This window comes from Argopecten irradians, chromosome 1 (assembly GCF_041381155.1).
Source record: "Argopecten irradians isolate NY chromosome 1, Ai_NY, whole genome shotgun sequence".
Classification (NCBI taxonomy): Eukaryota; Metazoa; Mollusca; class Bivalvia; order Pectinida; family Pectinidae; genus Argopecten; species Argopecten irradians.
In genome coordinates this window covers 41,432,629-41,457,432 of record NC_091134.1, presented here as the reverse complement: position 1 = coordinate 41,457,432, position 24,804 = coordinate 41,432,629, and the positions used below count along the sequence as shown (strand labels likewise).

The 24,804-nt window shown below is 33.2% G+C and overlaps 2 protein-coding genes across 3 annotated transcripts; one reads left to right on the top strand and one right to left on the bottom strand.

The window, feature by feature from the left end:
• Positions 1 to 3: 3 nt before the first annotated feature.
• Positions 4 to 12,524, bottom strand: LOC138328212 (calcyphosin-2-like). Of its 2 annotated transcripts, XM_069274913.1 has the most exons (19): positions 12,376 to 12,524; positions 11,888 to 12,093; positions 11,616 to 11,680; positions 10,976 to 11,086; positions 10,633 to 10,708; positions 10,083 to 10,226; positions 9,289 to 9,417; positions 8,397 to 8,579; positions 7,907 to 7,974; positions 7,435 to 7,533; positions 7,122 to 7,196; positions 6,653 to 6,745; positions 6,208 to 6,301; positions 5,512 to 5,630; positions 5,003 to 5,106; positions 4,525 to 4,679; positions 4,048 to 4,167; positions 3,698 to 3,797; positions 4 to 2,430 (listed from the first exon to the last, which is right to left on the bottom strand). In XM_069274913.1, the coding sequence occupies exons 2-19, from the start codon at positions 12,014 to 12,016 to the stop codon at positions 2,255 to 2,257; spliced, it is 2,040 nt and encodes a 679-aa protein (XP_069131014.1). In that variant the 5' UTR covers positions 12,017 to 12,093; positions 12,376 to 12,524; the 3' UTR covers positions 4 to 2,254. The 2 variants fall into 2 exon arrangements, with proteins under 2 accessions (XP_069131014.1, XP_069131022.1); XM_069274921.1 differs by lacking the exon at positions 10,083 to 10,226.
• A 5,322-nt stretch (positions 12,525 to 17,846) lies between these two features.
• Positions 17,847 to 24,122, top strand: LOC138328183 (small nuclear ribonucleoprotein E). Its single transcript, XM_069274863.1, has 5 exons — positions 17,847 to 18,004; positions 19,821 to 19,847; positions 20,039 to 20,101; positions 22,419 to 22,497; positions 23,397 to 24,122. Exons 1-5 carry the CDS (start codon positions 17,954 to 17,956, stop codon positions 23,447 to 23,449), a joined length of 273 nt encoding a protein of 90 aa, XP_069130964.1. The 5' UTR covers positions 17,847 to 17,953; the 3' UTR covers positions 23,450 to 24,122.
• Positions 24,123 to 24,804: the final 682 nt, after the last annotated feature.

Sequence of the window (24,804 nt, the reverse complement as noted above, 5' to 3'; positions counted from 1 at the left end):
TGCTGGATTTTCATTCTCATTTATTCTAATTGAGCTTATTTATGATACATTTTATGAATGTGTTTAGTTCATTACTAAAATTCTTGAATCTTGATTCATAAGTCATCAGCTCTCATTAAAAATAAATATAAATAAAACAAATTTTCTCTCTCTCTGGAAATGTTTTGTATATATATGTATTACCGGTAATCCAATTGAGGTGTAATGTGTGTGGTCTACAAAGTATGATCATTCACTCCATCAAAGGAAGGTAAAACAACATAGATAAAATTCTGGTTTTGACAAAAGAAGAAGATAACCAGAGAATGGGACCACACTCAGTTACTTGCTTTGTGAGAACAAGCAATTATCATTCTTTCACAGCTGATAATTTCTTCAATTAATAAGTATCAAAATCATATTGAGATTTTTTTTCTTCTTAATAATACAACAATAATAGTCATTGAAAAATATTCCTGGTTTTAGAATCAGCCATTGAATCTATCGCCCACTACCAGCTTTACAGACAAAAAACAAACTGGCTGAGAAAAGAAAACTAAGGGAGATCATTGGTACTTATATAGTGTCTTGGGTTTCAGACAAGGGCATATCACAGATCATCAATAAGTTTCTGGTACATTTCTTAAACAATGACATAAGATACATAATTGTAAAACTACTTATTTCTGTGGCTAATTAGAATTGGTGAAAATTAATTTTACTGAATAATTATAAGTATGCCAGCTGTTATTGGAAAAAGTGATTAGGCTAAAAAAGGGTGATTAGGCTAAAAAAAGGTGATTAGGCTAATCACATTTTAACAATTTTCAAATCATCAAAATTTGACAATAATTCTGAAGTATTCTATTTTTAATATTTGTTCTTAAACAAGTCACTGTGAAAAAGTTATTTGGCAAGAAAACGCCAAATTAAATCGCCACCAAAAATAAGTTGTTTTACAGTACATTAAAAAAACAATAGATTAACAAAGAAAGCAAAGTAATGGTACATATAAAACCCTTGTTCTGGACACAAATATATCAAGAGCATCAATCCCAGCCTAAACATAGAGGAATGTATCGTGTTTATAAACATTAGGACGGACATATTGTAAATAATTGAGTCCAGGCTCAACAGGTTATAAAAATACAAGCTGGAATGTTTTTTATCAATTAAAAGCATAACATTAGAGTTCAAGCAAAATGTAAATATAGCTCACAAAATATCAAATGAGAAAATTTAATTTCGTTAGTTTTTGTGTCAAGCTTACACACTGTACTTATAATTATTTCTATAAAAGCATCATATAACGGGACGGCATTAGTTAATGTCTGGATTTCAAGATGACACAAATATATCAAAAAAGAGGGAATTACATCCAAATTGGTTTCCAAGTTTATGAATCTCTAGCCATACTCTTCTAAAAAGCATATTAACATGAGGACAGTTTCAGTTGTGATCATCATGATGTAAATAGCATCATTGCATTACAAGCAAATTCTGTATTGAGCATTATGCAATTTAGATGCAGAATGTATTTTAATGACATAAACTTTAAACATGTTTGTCTTTTGAGACAAACTGACTAATACTCTAGATTGGTGAAGGTCAACTACGTGGTACATGACAAAAGTATAAAGTAGGCATATTAATTTATCAGTGTTTTGAACTTCAGTATTTTTGTGGGTACAATTGTGTAGGTATAGTAAATAATATGTCCTCATTGTACATACAATGGTATTTGTTGAACAAAAGCTATGCATTGTACATTAAATGTTACATGCAAAGATAGTTCTGTTACCACATTTACACAATGAAACATGTCTAGACTCCATAAAAGTACACCAAGGATCAAGGCATTTGAAAGACTCACAATTTTTAAGTGAAATATTAAAACACATAATGTAAAGGTACAAGACAGTGCTTCTGTAATAGAAGTATATTTCAGCACCTGTAAAGCCAATATTCTAGCAGAAATTTGTTGAGGTCAATATGGTGTTATGCCCTCTGTCATTATTTTGAACTTTACCAGGGTGATATAACACCATATTAACCTCAACAATTTTTTTAAATCCCAGTAGGACTCTTTGATATAATGTTACTTACAAGAAAAATAATGGCCATAGGACACCACCCTGATGAACTCCAAGTTAGGGTAGTGGAGTTCAAAAGCACAATATTGACTCGGCTGTCAAACAAAACGATAGTAATATTGACTTTGTGTTTCTAAAAAAGGAAACAGAGTCCATACGCTACTTTGTATAATAAATATCTGTTATATACTCCAGGTGTTGCGGAGAATGTTGGCGAAATCGTCATCACTATCCACTGATATACTGAGACCTTCATAGTAATCCTCAAACGCCTCGTATGTGACTTCCTCCTGACTTGGACTCTCCTGGACACTATCAATGAAGGCATGCAGTGCACTTGTTGAGGAATCACCAGAGACTGAAAACACATAAAAAAGTTATCATTAGCTATTCAGTCAGCAAATATACCCTCCAAAAAATAGATTCCTCTAAGTGACATGCTCTATTCAGTCTGCCGAACTCGATCTATTAGTCAATATTCAGCCGAACTCGAATCAAATCCATTCCCTGGCACCTCTGTTCCAATTGTGAGTTTCCTAGACTATTAATATCTGGATTATTGCAAGTCCACTGTAAATTTGTCAACAGCATTTAAATCATTACTACTCACAAACTACTCAAATGATTTGAACTAAAATTTGAGAGAAGCATCCTTGGGGAAGCAGAACAGATTTTGTTTGAATGGTGAATCTGACACTCCCTCCTTACAGAACTCATTCCTTCCAACCATAGAAAAATGATTAATAAAAAGATTTGTCACTTAATATTAAAGGGACAATTCACTCAGGCTAATTCTTTAGCATAACCAAGAAGCAAAATATGGCATGAATTTATTGTTTTACATTTCTTATGAAACATTTAACTCAATATGTTGACAAATTCTACGTTATTTTTAAGTATTTTAATTGATAACGTTGTAACTACAAATCGTTGCTCAATACGATTAAGCAGGTACAGTATGTACTCTGTACCCATTCCCGAGCCAAAGTCACGCACGTTAAACAAATGAACTACATAACCACTGTGGAGGTAATAAAATGATTCTTAGGCAAGACAATTCATCTAATAAGGTAAACCACTACTGTCAGAGCGATTTGAGCAGTTCTAGACAAAAGTTGCATTACTCTACGAGCAAGGGACAGGGTTCGGCATACAAGATGTTCGACCACAATGTGTAATGGCGGACAGCGAGTGAGTTTGAACATTGCACACACATTTCACCACCATGGGCTTTTCGAGCATATCACAGTAAAACCGACTGATCTAATTTCCATTAGAACCGGTTTTTTCCCCGATATATGTACAAATTTTAATGTTGTCTTAGATTGGATTGTCCCTTTAACAACTATAAAAAAGAAAAGGATGTGATAGTGGTAAACTAGATAGATATACCCCTGATGAATTGATATCAGCAAAAAATTTAAAGAATTTTTTCTTAAGCTTTATCATTTGAGCACAAGAAAAGATATCAAATAGTTTTCAGCTTATATTGATATTTATCCTACCTGTACTCTCATATAAATTTTTATTACAGAAATAAAATGTGTTCGTTATTGTTATAACGGAGGTAACATATCTACATAGATTTTGTAATATGCAATGAACCACCCTGGGACTATACTTACGTGCAGGATGTAAATGTGGTCGGAAACTTGAGTTGAAGAATTTCTTTATTTCATTTAGAGTAATTCTGCCTCTTTTACTAGCATCAATTTTCCTAAAAGCCTGAAAAATAATGTAGAACTGTATTAGTGTTTAGGCATCATTAAAAATTTTAATGTATTGATTACTTATGTTTTTATCAAATTTATATGATTTTATTTTTATTATTTTTAAGAAGGTTGTCAGTACTACAGATCAATACCCATAACTACATAGGAATAGATATTGAAGAGAGTCTGCTTGACTACATGGAAGGGGACAGATATAGGTGACACTATGTGTTTCAATGTGAGATTTACATACAAACACATACCTTCCTGACCAGAGCCTTCCGGAACTCATTCATGTTACCGATCACTCCATGCACATAGACTGTGTAGTCAAGCTCTCCACGATCCTCGGGATCCAAAATCTCAAATACTCCATCAAGTTGCTGAATACAAATTAAAACACTGAAGTGAATGCTATTTATTAAAAAGAGTCATTTTCTACCTTAAAATAAACAGCTTTTTTTTTTCAAAACAAGAACTCAAAATTGACATATGGATTCGCCATTAAATGTTTTATAAAAACTTTGATATCATTCAGCCTTGTTTAGAATTGAAAGCGTTCAAATGTGTATTTGGCGATGAAGAAAATATGGTATTCCTATTTCAGATATTCTTCTATGGAAGCAAATCACTGAATTATAATAGTGGGTGTTACTCTTTGTATACATTTTTGTTTAAATACTCGTAATGTGAATAGGCCCATTTTATATCATTTACCAATGGAACAAAGTCCTACGTACATCAGGGGTAAGATCTATATGGAACTTGATGATACCGTCCTCCAGTTCGTACTTGTAGAGTACCCCTGTCCCTTTCTTGTCTGCCTTTCTGTAGTGACGTCCGAGGCCAGTCATAGTTCTAACACCTCTCTTCTTCAGCTTCTTCCTCACCTCAGCTATCAAATACAATGATGAAATTAAAATTAAGACACTCACTGTAAACATTTTAATGCAGATTTGATATATCACAACACCTTGACTATTGAAGAATGAAAATGGTATCTTGATCTAGACATTTAAAAATATCTAATTAATGATATCAAGACGCTGGCATTTTTCGTTTTTAAAATCTGAAGAAAACAAAATTTGTCTGGTAATATTTTGAAGTAGAAAGGGCATTAGTCAGTCCTGAGGGCATGACACAAAACTTTGTTGTTGTACAAGTTTTATGCAGAATTTATTCAAAGAAATAGTCAGAGTTTTTGCAAATGCAGCTAACCTTGAAGATTAGATAAAAAGATGCGGTCTTGGTACTCGTGTTTGTTCTGTATATGGAGCTTAGCATAGGTATCCATTCTTGCTGAAGGTCGCACATCACTTAAACTGAAATCAAATTAAGTTGATCAGATATAATTGTAGACACTAAAACATGCACAAAAAATTCAGCAGGTTTAGGAATTTAAAGCAAGTTGTCTATGAATGCCAACACAAGGAATCACAATCACTTGTAGAATATTGGGTATATGGAGAGAAAAAAAGTGTGCTGTAAACATGCAAAAATACAGTATGCCAACAAGGATTTCCTCCAATGATTTCTATAAAAGTAATGAATAAACCTGTATTAAAATTATAAGAGTAAGTTATCAAGTATTTATTATTATGAAATGAAGTCATGTTTACACAAATTTTGAGATTTTCCTGTATTGACTGAACAAAGGATTATTATCAGGACCAAAAAATTACCTGAGTGCATTTTGCAAATTACGTGAGTTTTTACAGAAGACTTACAGAACATTTTGTTTCTCCTCTTCCTCCACATCTGTCAGTGTGAAGTAAATCAGGTCCTGTCTCTTCAGGGTGTCAGGCAAGGAGTGTTGGCCTTTAGCTGGGACTATAAGGGTGCCACCCTGGATATCACAGATGGAAAATCAAAGCTATATCAACGCAAACTTAAAATCAGCCAGCACTATAAAGGTGCCACCCTGGATATCACAGATGGAAAATCAAAGCTATATCAACGCAAACTTAAAATCAGCCAGCACTATAAGGGTGTCACCCTGGATATCACAGATGGAAAATCAAAGTTATATCAACACAGACTTAAAGTCGGCTGGGACTATAAAGGTGCCGCCCTGGATATCACAGACGGAAAATCAAAGTAATATCAACACAGACGAAATATAAAGTTATATCAACAAATATAAGGGTTTGAATATAGGAATCACTGCTTCGAACACACCTGAGAAGTTTATCAGGAATATCTCAGAGTCTTATCAACAAGATAGTATTTAAATGAACTCTAGTCAAATATAATGTAAAATTGAACTTTGTTGTCTTAAAAACACCTCATTCAAATTATAGAGAAACTTGTAGACTTACTAAATGTATACTGATAGAGATTTTGAGAGCATTATTTCGACTGGATTTGGTTTTTTTTTAAATTCAATTAGTTCTACAAATCTGGTGCGAGATGTTTTAGTATACCTGGACAATGTCTGCCAGGGTGTAGGGCTCATCCTTCCTCGGTCCATGTACATGGCAGTATTTACCTCGGACAATAAACGGTAAGGCCTTGGCACTGCATTTAATCAACAAGTATTGTTATAAATGTAAAATGTAACATTCAAAAAGTAACCAATACCAAATGTATACTTTGTTTTACTTTTATAACATGAAGATCTTTCAAAATTAGAATGCATTTTTATATCATCACTTAATAAATCAAATAATTAAACAAAACTCTATTTCATAAAATATTTAAATCAATATGAAAGAATATTTTTCTATTTTTTTATGTCCTATTTACAGACAGATTTTCTTAAGGACATGTCAGGTCCTGAACATAGCAGTTGGAAGAAAACATGTCTGTTGAGTATCCTGAGAAATAGCATGCACTGACCAATGGTTAGTACCTGGCAGATTTACCCACCTTTTCCCAAACTGTCTGAACTCATATATGGTTAATGTGTTATCAGAGCTGAAGAAAAATCCTGTCAGTTCTCTCATTGCATCATGACCATTCCTAAAACAAGGAAAGTTTTTGTTGACTTGTCCATTTTGTTATGCATAGGTACAATATTTAACAATGACATTTATGTCAGTGTTTTTTAAAGTTCTCATCTTACAAAACATATCTTTCCTAAATTTAAATTATATATTACAAACATTCCTCACAAACAGGTAACAGAACAAAATTATTCTGAAAACACCACAAACTATAAATTTTCAAAGTGAAAACACTTTTTATGGGATGAAGGTAACCATTTGGTACTTTATCTTTGAACCGTCTTGCTACACTGTATTGTAAACCAACTGATATTCAGCAGAGTCATATGTCTCTTAATCACAAAACACTGAAAAACCTTTTTTTAATATTTGCCACCTCTATCAAAGCTTACCTGGTGACTACCCGAGCACCAAAGCGGATCCTCTTTGACAAAAGGTTTTCGGTTGCTGTATTCCTAGTTCTCACCCTGAAACATTTCAAAGATCCATAATAATCTGATTACATTTTGGTTTTAAAACATTTTGTAAACACGAAAATATGTATACCAGTACAGGAAACAGTCCCCATGTTAAATTTGTGTTTTGATCACCAATATGTTTGTGATGCTTGTTATCATTAGAATTACTAACACAAATATCTTAAAAGCTCTTGTCATACAACAGAAAGCTTCATGGATAGCTATTTTAGGTGTCAGAGGTACTTACTTGGAATCATGTAGGGACCTGTTAGAGCCGCGTGCTCGACGAGTGTCGCCCGTCCTACTGGTACTCCTGGTGTTCTGGTCTGGATCACTGATCACGGCTCTGTGGATATAATAATTACATCACTTTTAGAATAATAATATCTCGAACATAAAGTGTTGTAGATACAAACCCACAGTACAATGTATATCAAAAGGTTTTGAAACCTAGTTACTCAAAATAATTATCAATGAAGGATTTCATTGAGATTTTGTACTTAGCTGTACAGTACCCAAGTATGTCTAGCAACATATGACAATTTTCATATCATCAGATTAGAATGTACTAAGTAGTGACATTTAACATACAATGCATTTTACATCTGTTAGCAATCAGGAAAACTGTCTGGATTGCAAATTATGCATTCTGCCGGATTCCATTTACTTAGCCAAAAATTAAATCTGTTCCTGATAATTCCATCTGGATTGTGAGTTACCTTGACAGCTGATCTATCATTACGGTCTCGATCAGCTTCTGTTTCTTGTTGTATTCTAGCATCTCCTCCTACAAGACAATTATCACTATGTTGTAAAAATAAATATCTATGTAATATTACAGTGAACTGGTAATTCTATGGCCAAACAAGAGGCCCAGAGGGCCTGTATCGCTCATCTGGTTTGTAATGCCAAGTTATGTTCTGAATACAGGTTCATTGTTTCTTTTCTAAAGGAATTTTAATATTTACCTCTATTTCCCCTATTGAGCCCCATCCCTCCCGCATTTGGGGGATCAGAGTCAAAATTTATATAAACCCTGTTCACCTTCGGGCCAGGTGAGCTAAAAAATGACATTTAGCTTAGTATTTTCAAATGACATTAAAAATACATTTTTCATGTGTTGTAGGCATATACATCAGCAATTACTCAGTTTACAATTGAAAGCAATCTAATGTACTGGGTAGGTTTTATTTCATTTTGAATACATACCGCATCCATTTTCTTCAATATTTGTTGAGTAGAGTAGGATTTCTGATTTGCCCACTGATAATCAATAACATCATCTTCATCTGCACTGTCACCTAAATCCTCCCGATCAACCTCATTCCGTACGTCGCCATAGGTTACCGGACGGGAGTGCTTCATTACTGCTACCTCTCTGTCAACATCCTCCTAATATACAAAGAATGATTTTTTTTTCACTTTTGCTAATATCAGAATCTGGTCAACAGACATCCTCCCATTGTACAAGCCATGCAAACATGAGATGGTTGGGTATTTTGAGTGACATGATAGTATCTACATCAATTTTGTCTCCTTGTGATAGAACGGACCTATTGTCTTATTTATGGTGTTATTTCATTGAAAAATATTGCTATAGTAGACAATAAGCAAAACACCCCACCCAGTAACATTATATGAGTACAGTTCTGCGACAGCTGATCATGACAAACCAGTTGTCTAACTCCGTAAATGCAAACCAAGCAGGAGCAAAATTACTACATTGTTATAGACTCATGAGACAACTTTTAAGAATTCAAAACAAATGTGATCATTTATGAATATGGGCATTATAGCTACATAGTCTTGTGTCTAAGTGGTTGAGTATTATCTCTTCACCAAAGTTACGCATCATTGTGCAGGGGTCTTTTGGATGAGTGATTTCTCTGTTGTATACACCTAGTGCATGTTGTACAAATGTTCATATAACAAAGGAAAATCTGAAAATAGTATAATGACAGAAGTGCTATTCTGATTTGTTTAAACAAAATTTAGGTTATGTTAAAAAGAATTATGTTGAAATCTTTAAAAAAAAATATTTGCTATGAATTCCCATTGCTCTTATGAAAATTGCCGCTTGTGATGGCCATGTTTTACATACCTCTGTTACATGACCTTTATTTCTATAGGACTGTTTCATTTCCTTCTCGTACTGTTTGTACATCTGTTGGTGTTTGGCTGATGGAGGAGGCAACTCGTCAGGAAGTGGAACCTTATCCCAGGCAGATGGCTAAAGAAAGCAATATTGCTGGGTTTTTTTTTTATATCAGAAGCACTTTTTTCACATGAAAACGATAACAAATGGTGGAATAGAAACAGATTTGTGAAGAAATCATTGCCAAAAAATGGAAGGAAAATTGTGAATATAATAGAAGATTAGAAATTAATTTTATGATTCTCATTGCTTTTGACAATAAAAACCAAGAATTTTGTTGAAAATAATTTGTAGATTGCTAGCTACACTTTATAACAAATTGTAGGATAATTCCTACAGATACACATGTAGTTTGAATTGTTTTTATGTTACATTAGCTAATGGGACTAATTCATGTACCAAGTGATACCTGATAATGTTTGTGCAGGACTAATATCACCAGTGGTGATGGAACATAACTCTTTGTAATCTTCCAGCTGAAATGACGTTAACCCACGATAATGTCATTTGATGTCATTCCATCACCAATAGAAATAATAGTCTGGCACAAACGTTATCGGGTATCACGTGGTACGTGAATGAGTCTGTGTATCATACTTTCTATGTTAATATTCTTTAGCCAATTAGTAAGGGCCTTGATGTGTTAATCAATCTAATTCCAACTGAAATGCTTGATGTTGATACACATTTTATCTGACAATATCTGACAACCTGTCAATATGATAAAGTCATGTGTTTACCTCTTTGGGTGTTTTAGGTTTAGGTGTCATAACCTTTGACCTCACTTCGAGGTCTCCACCCAGATTAAGTTCTGGGACATCCTGAGGACGACTGCTCCTCCCACTGCCCTGCCCCTTGGGCACAGGTTGACCCCGCCCCCTGGACTGTGATTAAGTAAGTTAGATTAGATCATTAGTAAAGTGGTGATTTCCTTCACACTAAAAATACCAGTATTAATAATTAGATCACACTACATCACAGAAACTGAAAGGTAAGACTAAGTGTGCAATAGGATTAAAACATTTGTGATAACTGTTATTCAATCATTTTGTGTTTCTTGTTAAACCATTATTATTTTAGAAAACTTAAAGATAAATACTGTTAATCTGTCACTGATCCCCTAAAAATGTATCTTAATGTATGGTGTGTCATTCACATCACACACCAGTCTACATAATCATGATGATCAAGACTTAGGGATATAAATACCAAGTAACTTTGTATCACCCAGTAGACACTATTAGTGTTTGTACTAAGTTTAGTAGGTGTGATTGATATCAATATACTTACATCATATTGATTCTGTACCCTGGCTGATCGAGCTGACCGAAGCTCACTTCTATCTGTACCACATGGTGTGCCCCAACTAAATGGAAAGATGCATAATTATAGGTGGTGCCTGTTCCACTTTCACTTCGTATTTTCTCTGAAGTAAGCATTCATTCCTAATCTTAATTAATTCAAAACTAAAGTCCAGAATGTGACTGAGTCTGAGCATACACAAATATATCTACCATCAGCATGATACACCATGCAGCTTATCAATATTTGTTGACAGGATTTAAGGCTTAATAAAATCATAACTAAATACTAAAATAATAATAATATTCAGGTTACAAACAAGTTTTCCTACCTAACAGAAGTGCCAGCTGAACCAGGAGTATCGAGGTCATAGTCATCCACACGGATCGGACGAGTCACCTCTGCATCTCGTGTGAAACAATTCAAATTCAAAGCTGGAACACTGAAATAGAATTTGCATTATAAATAAATATCCTTTAAAGATGCTCCACCGCTGACAAATAGTATTTTTTCACTATTAAAAACTGGAGCAAACGATTAGGTATTTTTCTTCAGTTACAAAAGTTACTTACTTTACACCATTACCACCATTGAAAATTTTGAGCTTCTAATTTTACTTTAAGTTAAAAATATAAAAAATAATTAATTGCATCCCGAAAAAATTCCGTGTCACTATATCCTATATGGAATGAAATTCTGATTGCGCATACACCAAAAGCAAAATAAATTATTTTATACATTTTTTGTGTTAATTAGACATATACATACACCATTAAACACCAATTATTGTTCAAATGATGAAGATCATTTATGCTCTGTTGGCGGTGGAGCATCTTTAACCATTGGCATCAGTAAATAAGTCATCAATAATTTCCATAGAAATAAATTAATTAAAATGTGAATTGGTCATTTATATTATTTCATATATGTTACATTTATATTGATGTCACACCATATACATAGCTACCCACCCTTGTGGTCGGCTCTCTGGACGGGGCATTTGCCTAGATGGTGGCCGATTTTCTATAACTTCGCCCTGAAATAAGCAAGTTACACATATATTTCATATTACAACTGCAACATATATACTTATATGGAATTCAATTCAACTACATGAAGTAGAACATGATTTCACAATTGTAATTGACTGTTTGTCATCTAGACTACAACTTTCTTTTATAATATTCATGCAATTAGTTGAGTTTTTATCTTGACCAGGTGATTATATGGAGGTTGTTTTTACCGTGATTGGATTACGAGAAGAGGTGGGTCTTGCGCTGGGAGGTCTACCACTAGATGGCCTACGAGCACTCCCTGGTATATTCCTTTCATATGCGACTGGAGCAGGTGATCCTCCCAAAATAGAATTCATTGCTCCTGTTTCACCTTGCACTGGTAGCTTAATCAATATATGTACTACCACAGGATCCTTACATATTCTTAGTCAGTCTGAAATATACATGAACCATTTTCGTTATTTTGTAACATACATGTATGTGCATTTACTGTAGATCATGTTAACTGGTTGAATGGTATACTTTTGAACTGGATTGATTTATTGTGTAAAAGGAGCGGGTCGGTGCGACTTGTATCGATGATCGACCTAATCCAATCCCGCTACAATTGCATCAGTGGTTCATGAATGATATTTACACATACTGACATAAATGTTCAAAAGCAATTGTTAAACGTTAAAGCAATGGTGTCTACTTGTTTTCATGTAGTACATACCAAGTGCACTGTGTAGAAAACTGAGGAAACATACGTGCTACAATATTATCCTGTCGTTGTCTTCAACTTTTTCGTCCATCACCGGAAGTAAACAACGGTATGCAAAACAGGCTCGCCATTAATGTCAAAGAATAAAAATACAATTTCCATAAAAATGTTTTATTCGAATATGATAAAATGCAGAACAAATATTTCAACACTATGCGTCATAAGGATACTTCAAACAAACAGTAAAAACGACATTTTGAAGTAATACAAAAAAGATGCTGTACGATAGCCGGAAGTCAATATTGTGTTGTAACAGAAAAAACGTATACTGGAAATGGCTATATACGGATTGACAGAAACTAGCAAAGGTAGCAGAAAACAGTAGATTTGGACAATCTAGGAAAATAAGGCGCATACCTTAAAAATATAGATATTGTCATTTACTGTAAAAAAAATACCTGTACAAAAGTATATATATTATTGAAAAGAAAAAAATGAGTACAATTTTCTGCAATTTTGGGTTAATAATCATGATATTTTGTAATTTTTCAGGCATTTTTTGTTATTACCATGGTATTCACAGGAGTACGGTTAAAACGGCCCCACTGCAATAACGGCCCCAGTTAAAACGGCCCCAGTCGAAACGGCCTCACTTTTATGTAGGCAGATATAAGACAAAGCTTATGACGGAACACATTGAGATTAATTAAAAGTAAATTTAAATGAATGAACATGTTTGTTGTCTATCTTATTAAAGATGGTTGGTTAGGTTAATACTGTATACCTACATATACAAGTAAATGATGTTTCAAATGATGATTTTTTTTACGTTCACGATCTCTAGCAGCGTTTGATAGATCTAATATTCAAGTAAGAAATCAATTTGAAATGTCTTCAAAATACTTTTAGTATTGATTTCTCATCGATTCATGTATGGTTGAGACGAAGATATTGTTGAAAAGGGAAGTGCTAGCATTTAACTCGGAAATTACTTGTACTTGTTTAGTAGGAGTTTTTGATATTTTGACAAACGGAAAATATTGAGAATGCAGTTAAAGTAATAAATATATTCAAATCTTTAATTATTGCAAAATTTTTCAATATGTTCAGTGTGTTGATTATATACATTTGTCTTCTAAATGTTCACTGTAAAATATGTGGTAAGTTTTGCTTGTAACATTATCTTACAAAACGAATTACATGTAGCTCACATATCAGTATGAGGAAAAACGGTATAAAGCTAGTATATTAATAATCCGAAATAAAAGGCCAAAATAAATTCAAAGTAAAATCAAAATCATTTCATTTTTTTATTTTCATTTTCATTTCATTTCACATATCAGTATCTAAGAAATTACAAGAAATAGATTATCTTTCTCATTAATTAAATAGAAAACGTCCAAATGATAGTATGTGAAACATTTTGTTAAACTATTAGAAATCAAATGTACATGTGTCAAAAATTTAGTGAATTTGAGCAAATGTTTGTTCTTAATTATGAAAGACGTTAAGATAAGTTTTAATTATGTGAATTATGATAACATGCACTGAAATTTCGAAGAGAACGGCTTGAGTTTTACATGAGACCAACAGAATGTATGAGGCAGAATTGAATTGTATCCTTTATATATTCATGATTTGATTTGTTCTTTCCCGTACAGTTTACCGTAATTTTGTGGGATATCAGCGCCTTTACAATTACACCGTATACACTATATAATTACCATATAATTAGGTATACACTGACCACGGCTAATTCATCTTGTGGTGACAACTGTCAATCATAACTTGTTATGGGTTCAGATTCTCTATTTGCTTTGGGTTTACAGTGACGATATACGCCACACTCACACAACTTTGATAAAAACATACATTCTTGATAAAATTGAAATGTATTGTAGTAGAGAAAGAGAGCACAAAACTTGGTCTTAATCTTAATTACAGTAATGTTCTTTTCTAGGGCTAATGAAATATAGTTACAAAGATTATTTTATTCTTTTATATTTTGTGCATTAAGTAATTGAGCATTAAGTAATTGAACCAACTTAAACATGTTGGAATATCGGACAAAAAATGGTTTTCTAATATGAAATCTTCATACACTTTGCACTTTTAAGGAAATAAAATTCACCCTCACTATCGTTATTGCAAAATGCAATATTCTCCTTTCTCTTCTCCTTTCTATATATATTTACACCTTATGCAGATAACCGAGATGTATGCAATAATAAGATGTTTGTATGAAGTTAATTCGAAAGTATTTCCAGCAAAAGCCATCTGTATTAATGTTTTTGTTTTTTTACCGAGGCTATGGAAAAATAAAATTAAAGCTTTCGAATGAAATATGATTGTGTCTATGACCCACAGTCCGTTCTTAGTCTCCGTGATAAACACGTATATTTCATTGACTATATTAAAAGACTAAATGTACATCGCTAGAACCGTGACCAATTTCACGGCTATTTGCGTCCAATTTGATCATTCGTTGATCTAATAATAAAATATCAGAAACAAAAGTATCCATAATTTAACATTTATTCTGCCAAAGAAATGTTTTACAGAGGTGTATAATTTACAATGTAGTGTTGTTAGAATAAATAGTTTCCAATTTGAAAAAAATACGTTGTACAAAAGAAAGAACAAAACACAGCAAGAAAACCTATCAAAGATATTAAACAATTTCACTGTAACAAGCATTGTAGAATATCTAGGCATAAATTCTACATGTATAATGAAATGATTAGTTACAAATTAGTGCCGTCAAGGATTTATATGTCTCATATACGTCCTTGGTGCCGTGTTTCGTATTTTTCTATCATTATAATGTACAAGACAATATATAAATTCTTATAAATAAAATAAACAAAATCAACGCTGAATATAAGCTGAAATAAACATGTGTTCCTTTTTTAAACATTTTTTGTAACGGGGCCGTTTTGACTGGGGCCGTTATTGCAGCGGGGCCGTTCTGACTGGGGCCGTTTTAACAGTGGGGCCGTTTTAACTGGGATTCGTATTCACATGCATGAATAAGACCTGCCTTAAATTGACCACTTCTAATACAATGGCAAAATAAAGCTAATTTATTTCATATGTCGATTGTGTGGATTTTTCAATGATTTTCCTTCATGTAAAGCTAGCATTTCCGGTCAAGACGCGCTTCCGGAGGAGCCCAGAATTGTAATCTCTAACCCATTTTTGTTATGTTTATTTTTGAAAAAAAATGAAACTTAAATCAAACCCTCCATATTGGATGTACCAATTTCAGAATATATTTGATTTTTGACTTTTATGCATGGCTCAAAACAGGGGCTCCCCACTTAGTAAAAATATACCGGGCCAGGCTGTTCTTCTCTGGTCAAATAACAAAAAGTATAGCGATATCTAGCGGTCTTAACTAGGAAGACGTTAATAAATGGATAAAGAGTCGTCTGTTGTTATGGGACACATGGGTGTTCATGCACAGGTTTACGACGCGCAAAAAATAGTATTTTCTTTTTTTTACACTTGTAAACCTGTGATTCGTGTGCTGGGAAACTCCTTCTTTGTCTTTGCTGACGACAGAGGGACCTCCTGTTTATAGATTTTCCCATTTTTTTTCAGACGGAGGCACATAGAAAGTACCGGGACATGGGGTGCATTGCGGATTGTTAAAAAAATGACAGTTGATAATCTCTCTAATATATAAATTGCTGGTTTAAAATGATTTCTTTGGGGTAATTTCTCATCTATAATCCTATAAAGTGCTATGATATTGTTTACAAGCAAATTTGAAATTAAATAAAAAGGATATAAAGTTATTATATATACACCTTATATATTGTCATTCACTACAAATAAACTTTATACTGTTTTTATGGATGTACAAGAATGAGTATACGGTAAACCTCCGTAAAAACAATGCTTTTTATCTTTTTCAAATACTGATATAAGGTGTAGGATAGAAAAGTGCATATAGTATGTACATAATTGATGATTATTATTATGGCCATGCGACCGATAAGGTATGAACATAAACATTTTCAGTCCTAAATAAAATAATTTGCGTTTTTTCTTTTTGAGTTTTTTTAAATATCACGTAACGCTGCAACGCTAATACTGAATTTAAGCCGAATTCAATTTGCTGTACAGTGAATCTCGTGTGTATATGCCGGTGGAAGCCCGGTGAAGTAGAATTATAATGTAAACTTGAAGTAACATAAAGGATGAGAGCGGAAAATTTACGAAATTTACGCCGAATGATGAGAAGTCCGCTAAACTTGCCTATATTATTACAGTTTTTGTTTTTCGCCTAATAAAAAAGGCAAGAAAAAGCCTAATTATATAGGCAGGTTAAGCGGACTAAGTTATGAGTATCGCTTTACAAGCGATTATGATTATATTTCTTTGAATAAGCAGACTTTATAAATCTTAAACTGATTGTAAAAGTGAATTATCAATTCAAACAGTATTTGTAGTGAGGAATTATATTGTATAACAGTACATGTATATTTATAAAGGAATACATTAGCACTAATAATTCATTGGCTAGGTTCTAAGTCTGATAAGTATGAATATTCGCATAATTAACAAATAAATATATAATAATATCACACAGTGAATCCCATTATGAATGTTACCCCTACCTCCTCAATTTTAGATACTCATTTTTCACAATTTATGACGCTTTTCAGAAAAATTTCTGATAACTATTTATTTTAATTCCGCAGTTCAAAAGAAAAAAAAATGCTATTCCGAAATTCGGCATAAAAATTGGGGGCAAGTGTGATTGGTTGATTTTCCCCTAAAACACTACTTTGTAATTTTACACGCTGCTCAATATTTCCAGCACAAGAACATTGAAAAGATTTACAGCAAAAAAAGAACTTGATAAAGCTATGTCTTCAGCTAGGCGATTTATGTGATTTCAACACTCTACAAAGTGTAAAAAATGCACGTTTTCAAAATGGTCTTTAAATGTGTGTGGGGAAAAAAAGACAAAAAAAATAAAAACAATAGATTTTTTTGTTTTTTGTTAGGTTACATACTGTACAGTACAAGCCTGACTTGCTAAAAGAAACTTTTGTTTCAAAAACTCATTCAGTAATGTTGAAACTTTTTTTTTAGTTTTTTTTTTTATTAATTTATTTTCAAATTGTATAATATTTTGGGCGAAAGTTACTACACGTATATAAACATTCATAAAGTTAGGCCAAAAAAATTGTCTGTTCAGGGTTACTCGACCGACCCTAACTTTTTACCCGCGACCTTATTTTTTTCCACTTTTCTACGAAAAAAAATATAAGTCAGGATTTCCATCTCAGGCTCCGGTTCCGGTATTTACTTCAGAGTGAAAGACACTAAAAAGAATCCCGACCTACCGACTCTATTTTTTTTTTTTTTTTTTTTTTTTCAATGTAACCCTAAACAGACATATGTTTTTTTTCCCTTGGAATAATCAAATACAAATATCCGGATAAATTGTTTCTATTCGCGAGCCATTGCTTATAGTCCTAATCTCGCGAGAACAACACAACTTCCGCCATTTTCCCGGCTTCGCTTCTTCAACGTTTTGCATTGTTTATCATATATTCGACACACAGTTTTAGCCATGGCGTACAAAGGCGGGCCTAAAGTGCAGAAAGTGATGGTGCAACCTATCGTATCCTTTTGAAGATATGCATAATTATTGCACACTTTAGCTAGTCTGAATGTTCGAATATTGTCTGCACCATGCACTACTCACGTGTTACAATGAAAGGGGGGGGGGTGTTGGTGTGTTATGGTTGTGTTTTATCTGATTTACCGACAGTCGGACACTAAACAAGACGTATATATATTTGTGTCAGTTTCGCCCATGTCGTTTTGTGCGATATCAAAATATGCCCTTAACATTTTTGTTATTTGGTCTTTAGGATAACTTCATAGAAAGCGGAGCATTTGAACATTAGTGCATTTTTATGGCTGTAACGGGTACAACAAAAATTTTGCCCTGGTACCCGACTGTTGAAAATCGGCCCTTACCTGGTTACCCGTAGCTTATAACAGGTTGGGGACCATCTCGTATATGCAGGATAGTCCTGCATTTGAGTAATAGTCCTGTATTTGAGGGATAAATTTGTTACTCAAATGCAGGATTATGTGAAATGAAAATGGATAAAGTTGTTTTAAAAAATTGTATCAAAAAAGGGCGTCATCATTTTCAGATACCCATATAACTAATTGAAAACTTTATGTATTTGTTTATGAACTATTGAATTCTATTATCTCACTTTGTAATAAAGTGACAATTTAGGTGCTCTCCATAGACTACAGTGTATAGCCATCAGGGAAATTTAGTGCAAATGTCATGGTGATTGACTTTTACCTGTGTTCTATTTTTAGACCCATAGTAAGCAATAGAGGTGATTTTGTTTGTGACTTTTACAAACATTTAGATGATGAAATTTGTTTCCATTTGAGTAATAATGTGGAAAGTTGTATTAGTGATGATGCCATATAAAAATTATGATGCCCTTTTTTGATGACAATGTTTAAATCAACTTAATCACTTTTCATTTCATAGAATCTTGCATTTGCGTAACAAAATTATCCCTCAAATACAGGACTATTACTCATATGCAGGACTATCCTGCATATACGGGATGGTCCCCAACCTGTATAAGAGTAATGTATCAGAACATTACACATTGATATCGATTGTAAGATCAACAAATAACACATTTTTCTTATACAAAAAAATCCACCTCAAAGAACATTTTCTTTACTAAAAAATGTTATAACTTGAACTGTCATGTCTAATAAAATCGATACTGATATGGGCCTTTCATCTATTCAGTTTTTACCGAAGACATATGTTGATTGCAATGCTTGTGCACATGACCAGAAGTACTGTCTACTTTAGGGCAGAGAAAAACGATGTAAATATTTTAGGAAATGCTTTATATGGTTTACACCAAGTGTAAAATTTTGTATGCACACAAATAATTGCTTACAATATCTACATATCAAATTGATATTTTTCTGTTGTCCATTAAATGGTTCTCAAGTAAGCTGTTTTTTTAGCCTTTGCCATACGTACATTGCCGTGAGCCAAGCTTATATTGTGGATTTTAGCGATCAACAATCCGGCACAAGTAGATGTTAACCCTTTGATTTAAAACGACATGTTATTGTAATATTATGTTTAAAATCACTTTTATGGGATTACATTTTATGAATGTTTTTTAGTTTGTTTAAATTTAAGATTTTTTAAGACATGTCCAGAAGATTAATTTTCAAATTTTGATGAGTCCCATTACAAGGAAATAAAGAGGGTTCTCAAAATTTTGGTGAGCCCCGCAGGAAAATCTTGAGTCCAGGACTTGTCTAGATGAGTCCTGTATATCACTGACCCGTTTGAGCTGCACTGACTCTATTACTAATTATTATAAGGATTTAGTTAGAACTGCTGTTTATTTTTCCTTGACTCTGAGCAGAACTTGATTTTCAGATATTTACAAAATGTAAGTATATGTACACTACCTGTTCAATTATCCATATAAATGAATGAAAACTTTATTAATTTATATAATGCAAAGAAGCTTAGGTAATTACCTAATTTGTACAGTTAATATTCAACAGGCATCTCTTAACCTGGTATTTAGAATAGCAAAGCAATTTTTTCATGAATGGTGATTCACTTGTAATTTTACAGAGGTCAAGAATTCAGGTTTGGCTTTATGAACAGACCAATCTAAGAATAGAGGGATGTATTGTGGTGAGTATGATATTATAGAAAAAATAATCATTCACAGAGTTTTACTCTTGTTCTGGCAGGGTATGACTTCAAAAGTCAAGTATAAAAACAGGACATCTAGTTGACCCTTTTCTTTTAGTAGTTTTCAGAAGTCAAATAACCACTTCTCAGAAATTTTAAAGAGTCAAAGGTTTAAGCCTGTGACAAATACCGGTAGACATATGTGCTTCAAAGCCAGGAGCCAACTCTGTTTTTGGGAGTCAAAACCATACTGACTCCCAGGGGTCTACTGGATGCCCTGATAGATATGCCAGCAAATTTCCTGGATTTGAGCTCTGTTTGTTGAATGCCAGTATATACCGGTATACTTTTATCAGATGATTATGGGGAGACTGTTCAAACATCCAAGGTCCACTGTTCAAATATCACGTATTTCTCAAAAAGATCCTGCTGAGATTTTCACATATTCTATATGTATTGTAGCTATAGGCTCCCATTGATCTCCTTACTCTTGTCGACAGCTGTTAATTTTAAATCGATTTTGAAAATTGAGGTTTGTTTTTGTACGTCAGAAAATATTTCATCTTTCTAAAATTTCATACATATTACCCTGTATGTTTAGATTAACTTTCATTGATTCGTGGCCAAATGCTAATAATAAATAGGTATTATAATCTGAGATAACTTGACACTAGATAGAAGTAATTAGTTTGAAATTGCAACAGAAGTTTAGATTTTTTTTCTCTTTTACTGTTGACACTGGATTACTTTGAAGGCACAGATGTAGTACTAACCAGATAGACGGATGAAGTTCCTTTGATCTATACAGGCACAAATTGAATGGGATAAGTATGTGCGTGGCGATTGGTCGAGTCTGACTTCATAAGCTCCGTCCCATAAACAACACTGACAGTCGTGTTCACCTAGATGTGATGGCATAGTGACATGGCCTCTCAGTTTCGATGTAGAACAAACAACTCGATATTTTAATTAACTTTGCATAGTACATATAAACTGTATGGTAATGTCCTGATTAATTTGAACCAACGGATAGTTCAAACACACAATTTTTTCTGGAAAAAACAATAATTCTTTAGTTAGTGACAGTTCAAACAAGTCAAATGAACGAAGTTAAGGCAAGATTTTTGTCTGGAAATCGGCACAATGGGATCCCCAAAAATGACAGTATTTTAAATATTGCCACAAAGATTTTTTAATTAAAGACTGTATTAATAATCATTATAATGACACTTACAACAGATAATGAATTAAAATGAACATATTGTGAACAAAATAGCACACCAACAATGTATATTTGTACTTGATGTACGTGGAAGAAATCGCCAATGTTTCTTAGGCCCAATCTAGATAAAGATATCACTTAAAATCATCATTAAAATTCAACATTTGGTCTTTCTTTTGTCAGCTGATCAAATTGTTAATGCATGTAAACATGTGCCGGATGCTGCCTGGTTTGGGCAAGCCAGTTACGAGGTGTCATGTCAGGGAGAACGCTGGGTATTCAGCTCCAGCCAAAACAATCCACTTGTTGGCAATATTTTAACAATGTAAAGGTAAAAGATACATAGTTTTCATCAGTTTAAAATTTAAATTCATTAACATAGTCTATGTTTCTAATTTAGTCGTAGACAATCTGCGATCGGGGGTTAGACAATCTGACAGTTCGACTGTGACCTAATTTTACGAACAGAATGTAAACATTTTCAGCAGCAGTTTTGTAAATGCAACCGACTTTATTTATAATTAAAAACTATATTTAGTTAGGAAATATAACAAAGGACTATTAGTTAACTAGATTTTCAGTGGTTTACTGCCAATAAATAATTACGGACGTCGATGTAAATTCTAGGCCTCGATCATGAACGGTGCTGTTTTGGGGCCTTGACTACACGCATGCCTTCTGTTACACAATCAACATTACATTTCTAATTTTGATTTACGAATACTCACGTTAAGTGAAAATTCATCTTTCAGGTAAATAAGCAAAATGTGTGCTTTTCCTAGAAATGTTCTGCTTTAAGTCGCTTATATCAGATATGTATCGGTGCTAAAACTGATTTTTACCGATTTCAACTTGGATAGTTCGAACGCACATTTTTTCTGATGCTTATTTGTGGGGAAATGGACATGTTCATAGAAATGCGTAGACCAATAAAAACAAGCGCTGCAGAATAAATTAACCGCGCTTGTGTGTATAGATGCACATATCAAGGAAGTAATGCAGCCGTGCCTTTCAAAGTAACGTCGACAGTAACATTTGTGACTATATAGTATTTATTGTACATGTGTTTTGTAACGTACATGTGTTTTGTGACAGGGATTTGATGAATACATGAACCTGGTGTTGGATGAAGCTGAAGAGGTACACATGAAAACAAAGTCAAGGAAAACATTAGGTAAGGTTTCCAAATTCTTCACAATTCGTGTAGATTATCTTCAGTTAGTATGACGTCTTTACATGTTAACTACAAACTTTAATGATATTGTTAGGTCATATAGAGAGGTATTTTGTTTGAAGGCAAGACATCTCTATGGTACTTAGAAGGATTAGATAATTTTACCTTTTTAATACCACTTGTAAGGATTTTAATCTGGTTTAAACTTATAGAACATGTCAATCTAATTAAAATGCAGATCCTTATTCTCACTTGGTTTAGTAAAGAATCTTACTACATCCCATTAGCAGTCACGTTCTGGTAACTTTTGAAATTGGACAATCAATTGCTACTTCCTGAATCTGCAAAGTAAAAATTTAGGGGATGAAACAGTTTGCTATCTATATAGCTTACATATGTAGTCGTCTCAACCAAAGAGCACAACGTTACATATAGCTAAATGTATATGTGGGCTAGGATGAATGTTGTTCTCAGTTGATGTAGCTTGGCGGAGATAATTTGAACTGAAGTACAGGGAGAATGAATCGAAAGTCACCAGGCAGAATGTGGCCCTCTATGCATGGGATACAGTGATAATAAGTATTTTAATCAGATTGGGAGCATACATACTTGTATCACTTGAAGTCAATTTACGGTTTTCCTCCTTTAGTTCACACTGTTGCGAGACATTTGTGTGCCCCATCCAAATAGCATTATAGTGAGCATAATGTGGTACAAATGTCTGTTCTTTCAACATTAAATATATATCTAGTTGGAGGGATTCATGTCTATTAGTGAATATTGAACATTTCATTTAAGTACATAACCATAGATTCTTGTATTTTTATTACCATCAGATTTAGAATGAACTGAATTTCTCTATATACCAAAATGGCACCAAATTTTATTTTTTCTTTCAGGACGAATTCTGCTAAAGGGAGACAACATCACATTGATACAACAAGTACAGTGATACAGCATACATTATAATGACTCACATTAACATTGAAATACACAAGAGAGAAAGACTGGTGAGTGATTCGACGAATGGAAGCATTGAGAGGCATACTACATTGTTTTATATTCATAATGCTGGGAGAATGTTTCCTCCAGTGAAGTCTGGAGATTCCTGGTGATGTGTGTGTAGATACAGCAATTATTGTCTGGACTCATCACACTGCAGCAACTCTCATCTTCATCATCTTCATTTTATGATTTTTATTATCTCAGAGAAATCATGTGACAAGTGTTGAAATCACTCTCTGGATACCGTGTTGTATTCCTCTGGTGGACCAGACTTGTTAGTAGTACTGTATTGAGCAGTGATTTGGTTTTGTTTGGCCTTTGTTAGCAGTTTATATAAAATGTACGAATCTTAGAACATTGTATAGAAGGTGTTTCTTAGATTAATGTATATTGAAAAATTATGGAAAAAATGTTAAGCAGTGATTCAGTTTTGTTTATATTTCCGTTAGCATCGTTACAATAATTCGGGTAATATTTCGTAGGAATTACGGTATATGAATCCTTAAAAAAAAGTACTGTATCTGAAGATAATTCCCGAAAATGATTCAGCAATATTCTATACAGTACATCATTTAAGCTTTCTTAAGGTGTATAACTGTATGTACTCAAATAAATTATGATTGTCAAATTCTTGAACAAAAAAAAACCATTCTTATATGTAGTAAATCACTGCCATTTCTGGATTATTTTATGACAGATATTGAGAGAATAACCGTTTATGACAATATTTTAATATCCTTGATTTTTTTTTATATTGTGAACACAATATTACATTGATATAAATGTTTTCTATTGTCACATGAAGTAAATAAATGAAAAGAAAAAAAAAATTATTTTCTTATTATCCTTTGCTTCTTTAAAGATCTGTGTTGGATGTTTACATTAGTTACAATACTGTGGAGTAACCTACAAAGTGTAACACCAGTACAAAACAATTGATAAATTATAAAAAAATATACAGTCATTCCTCGTTATTAACTGAAAGTATATTTACAACTCAATGACATGTACAATTTACTGGGTATATTACCAGTCATACAACATTGTCAAAATAGGCCATGTATTGGCGGCACTTTACTGTCTATCCTACCATGGCATGCCATTTAAAGCTTGTAAAATAATGTGGCTGTCTAAAGACCATGTTATTGTGATAATTAATACTTAACAGTAAACGTGTCTAACTGTGAAAGAATTTGTTCACGGTGTGATCACTACTGGATATATTACTCGGTAAGTTGTTTGAACCATCATGTGATGAACAATTGGGTACTCTCACATACATTACAAAATATTGAACGATAG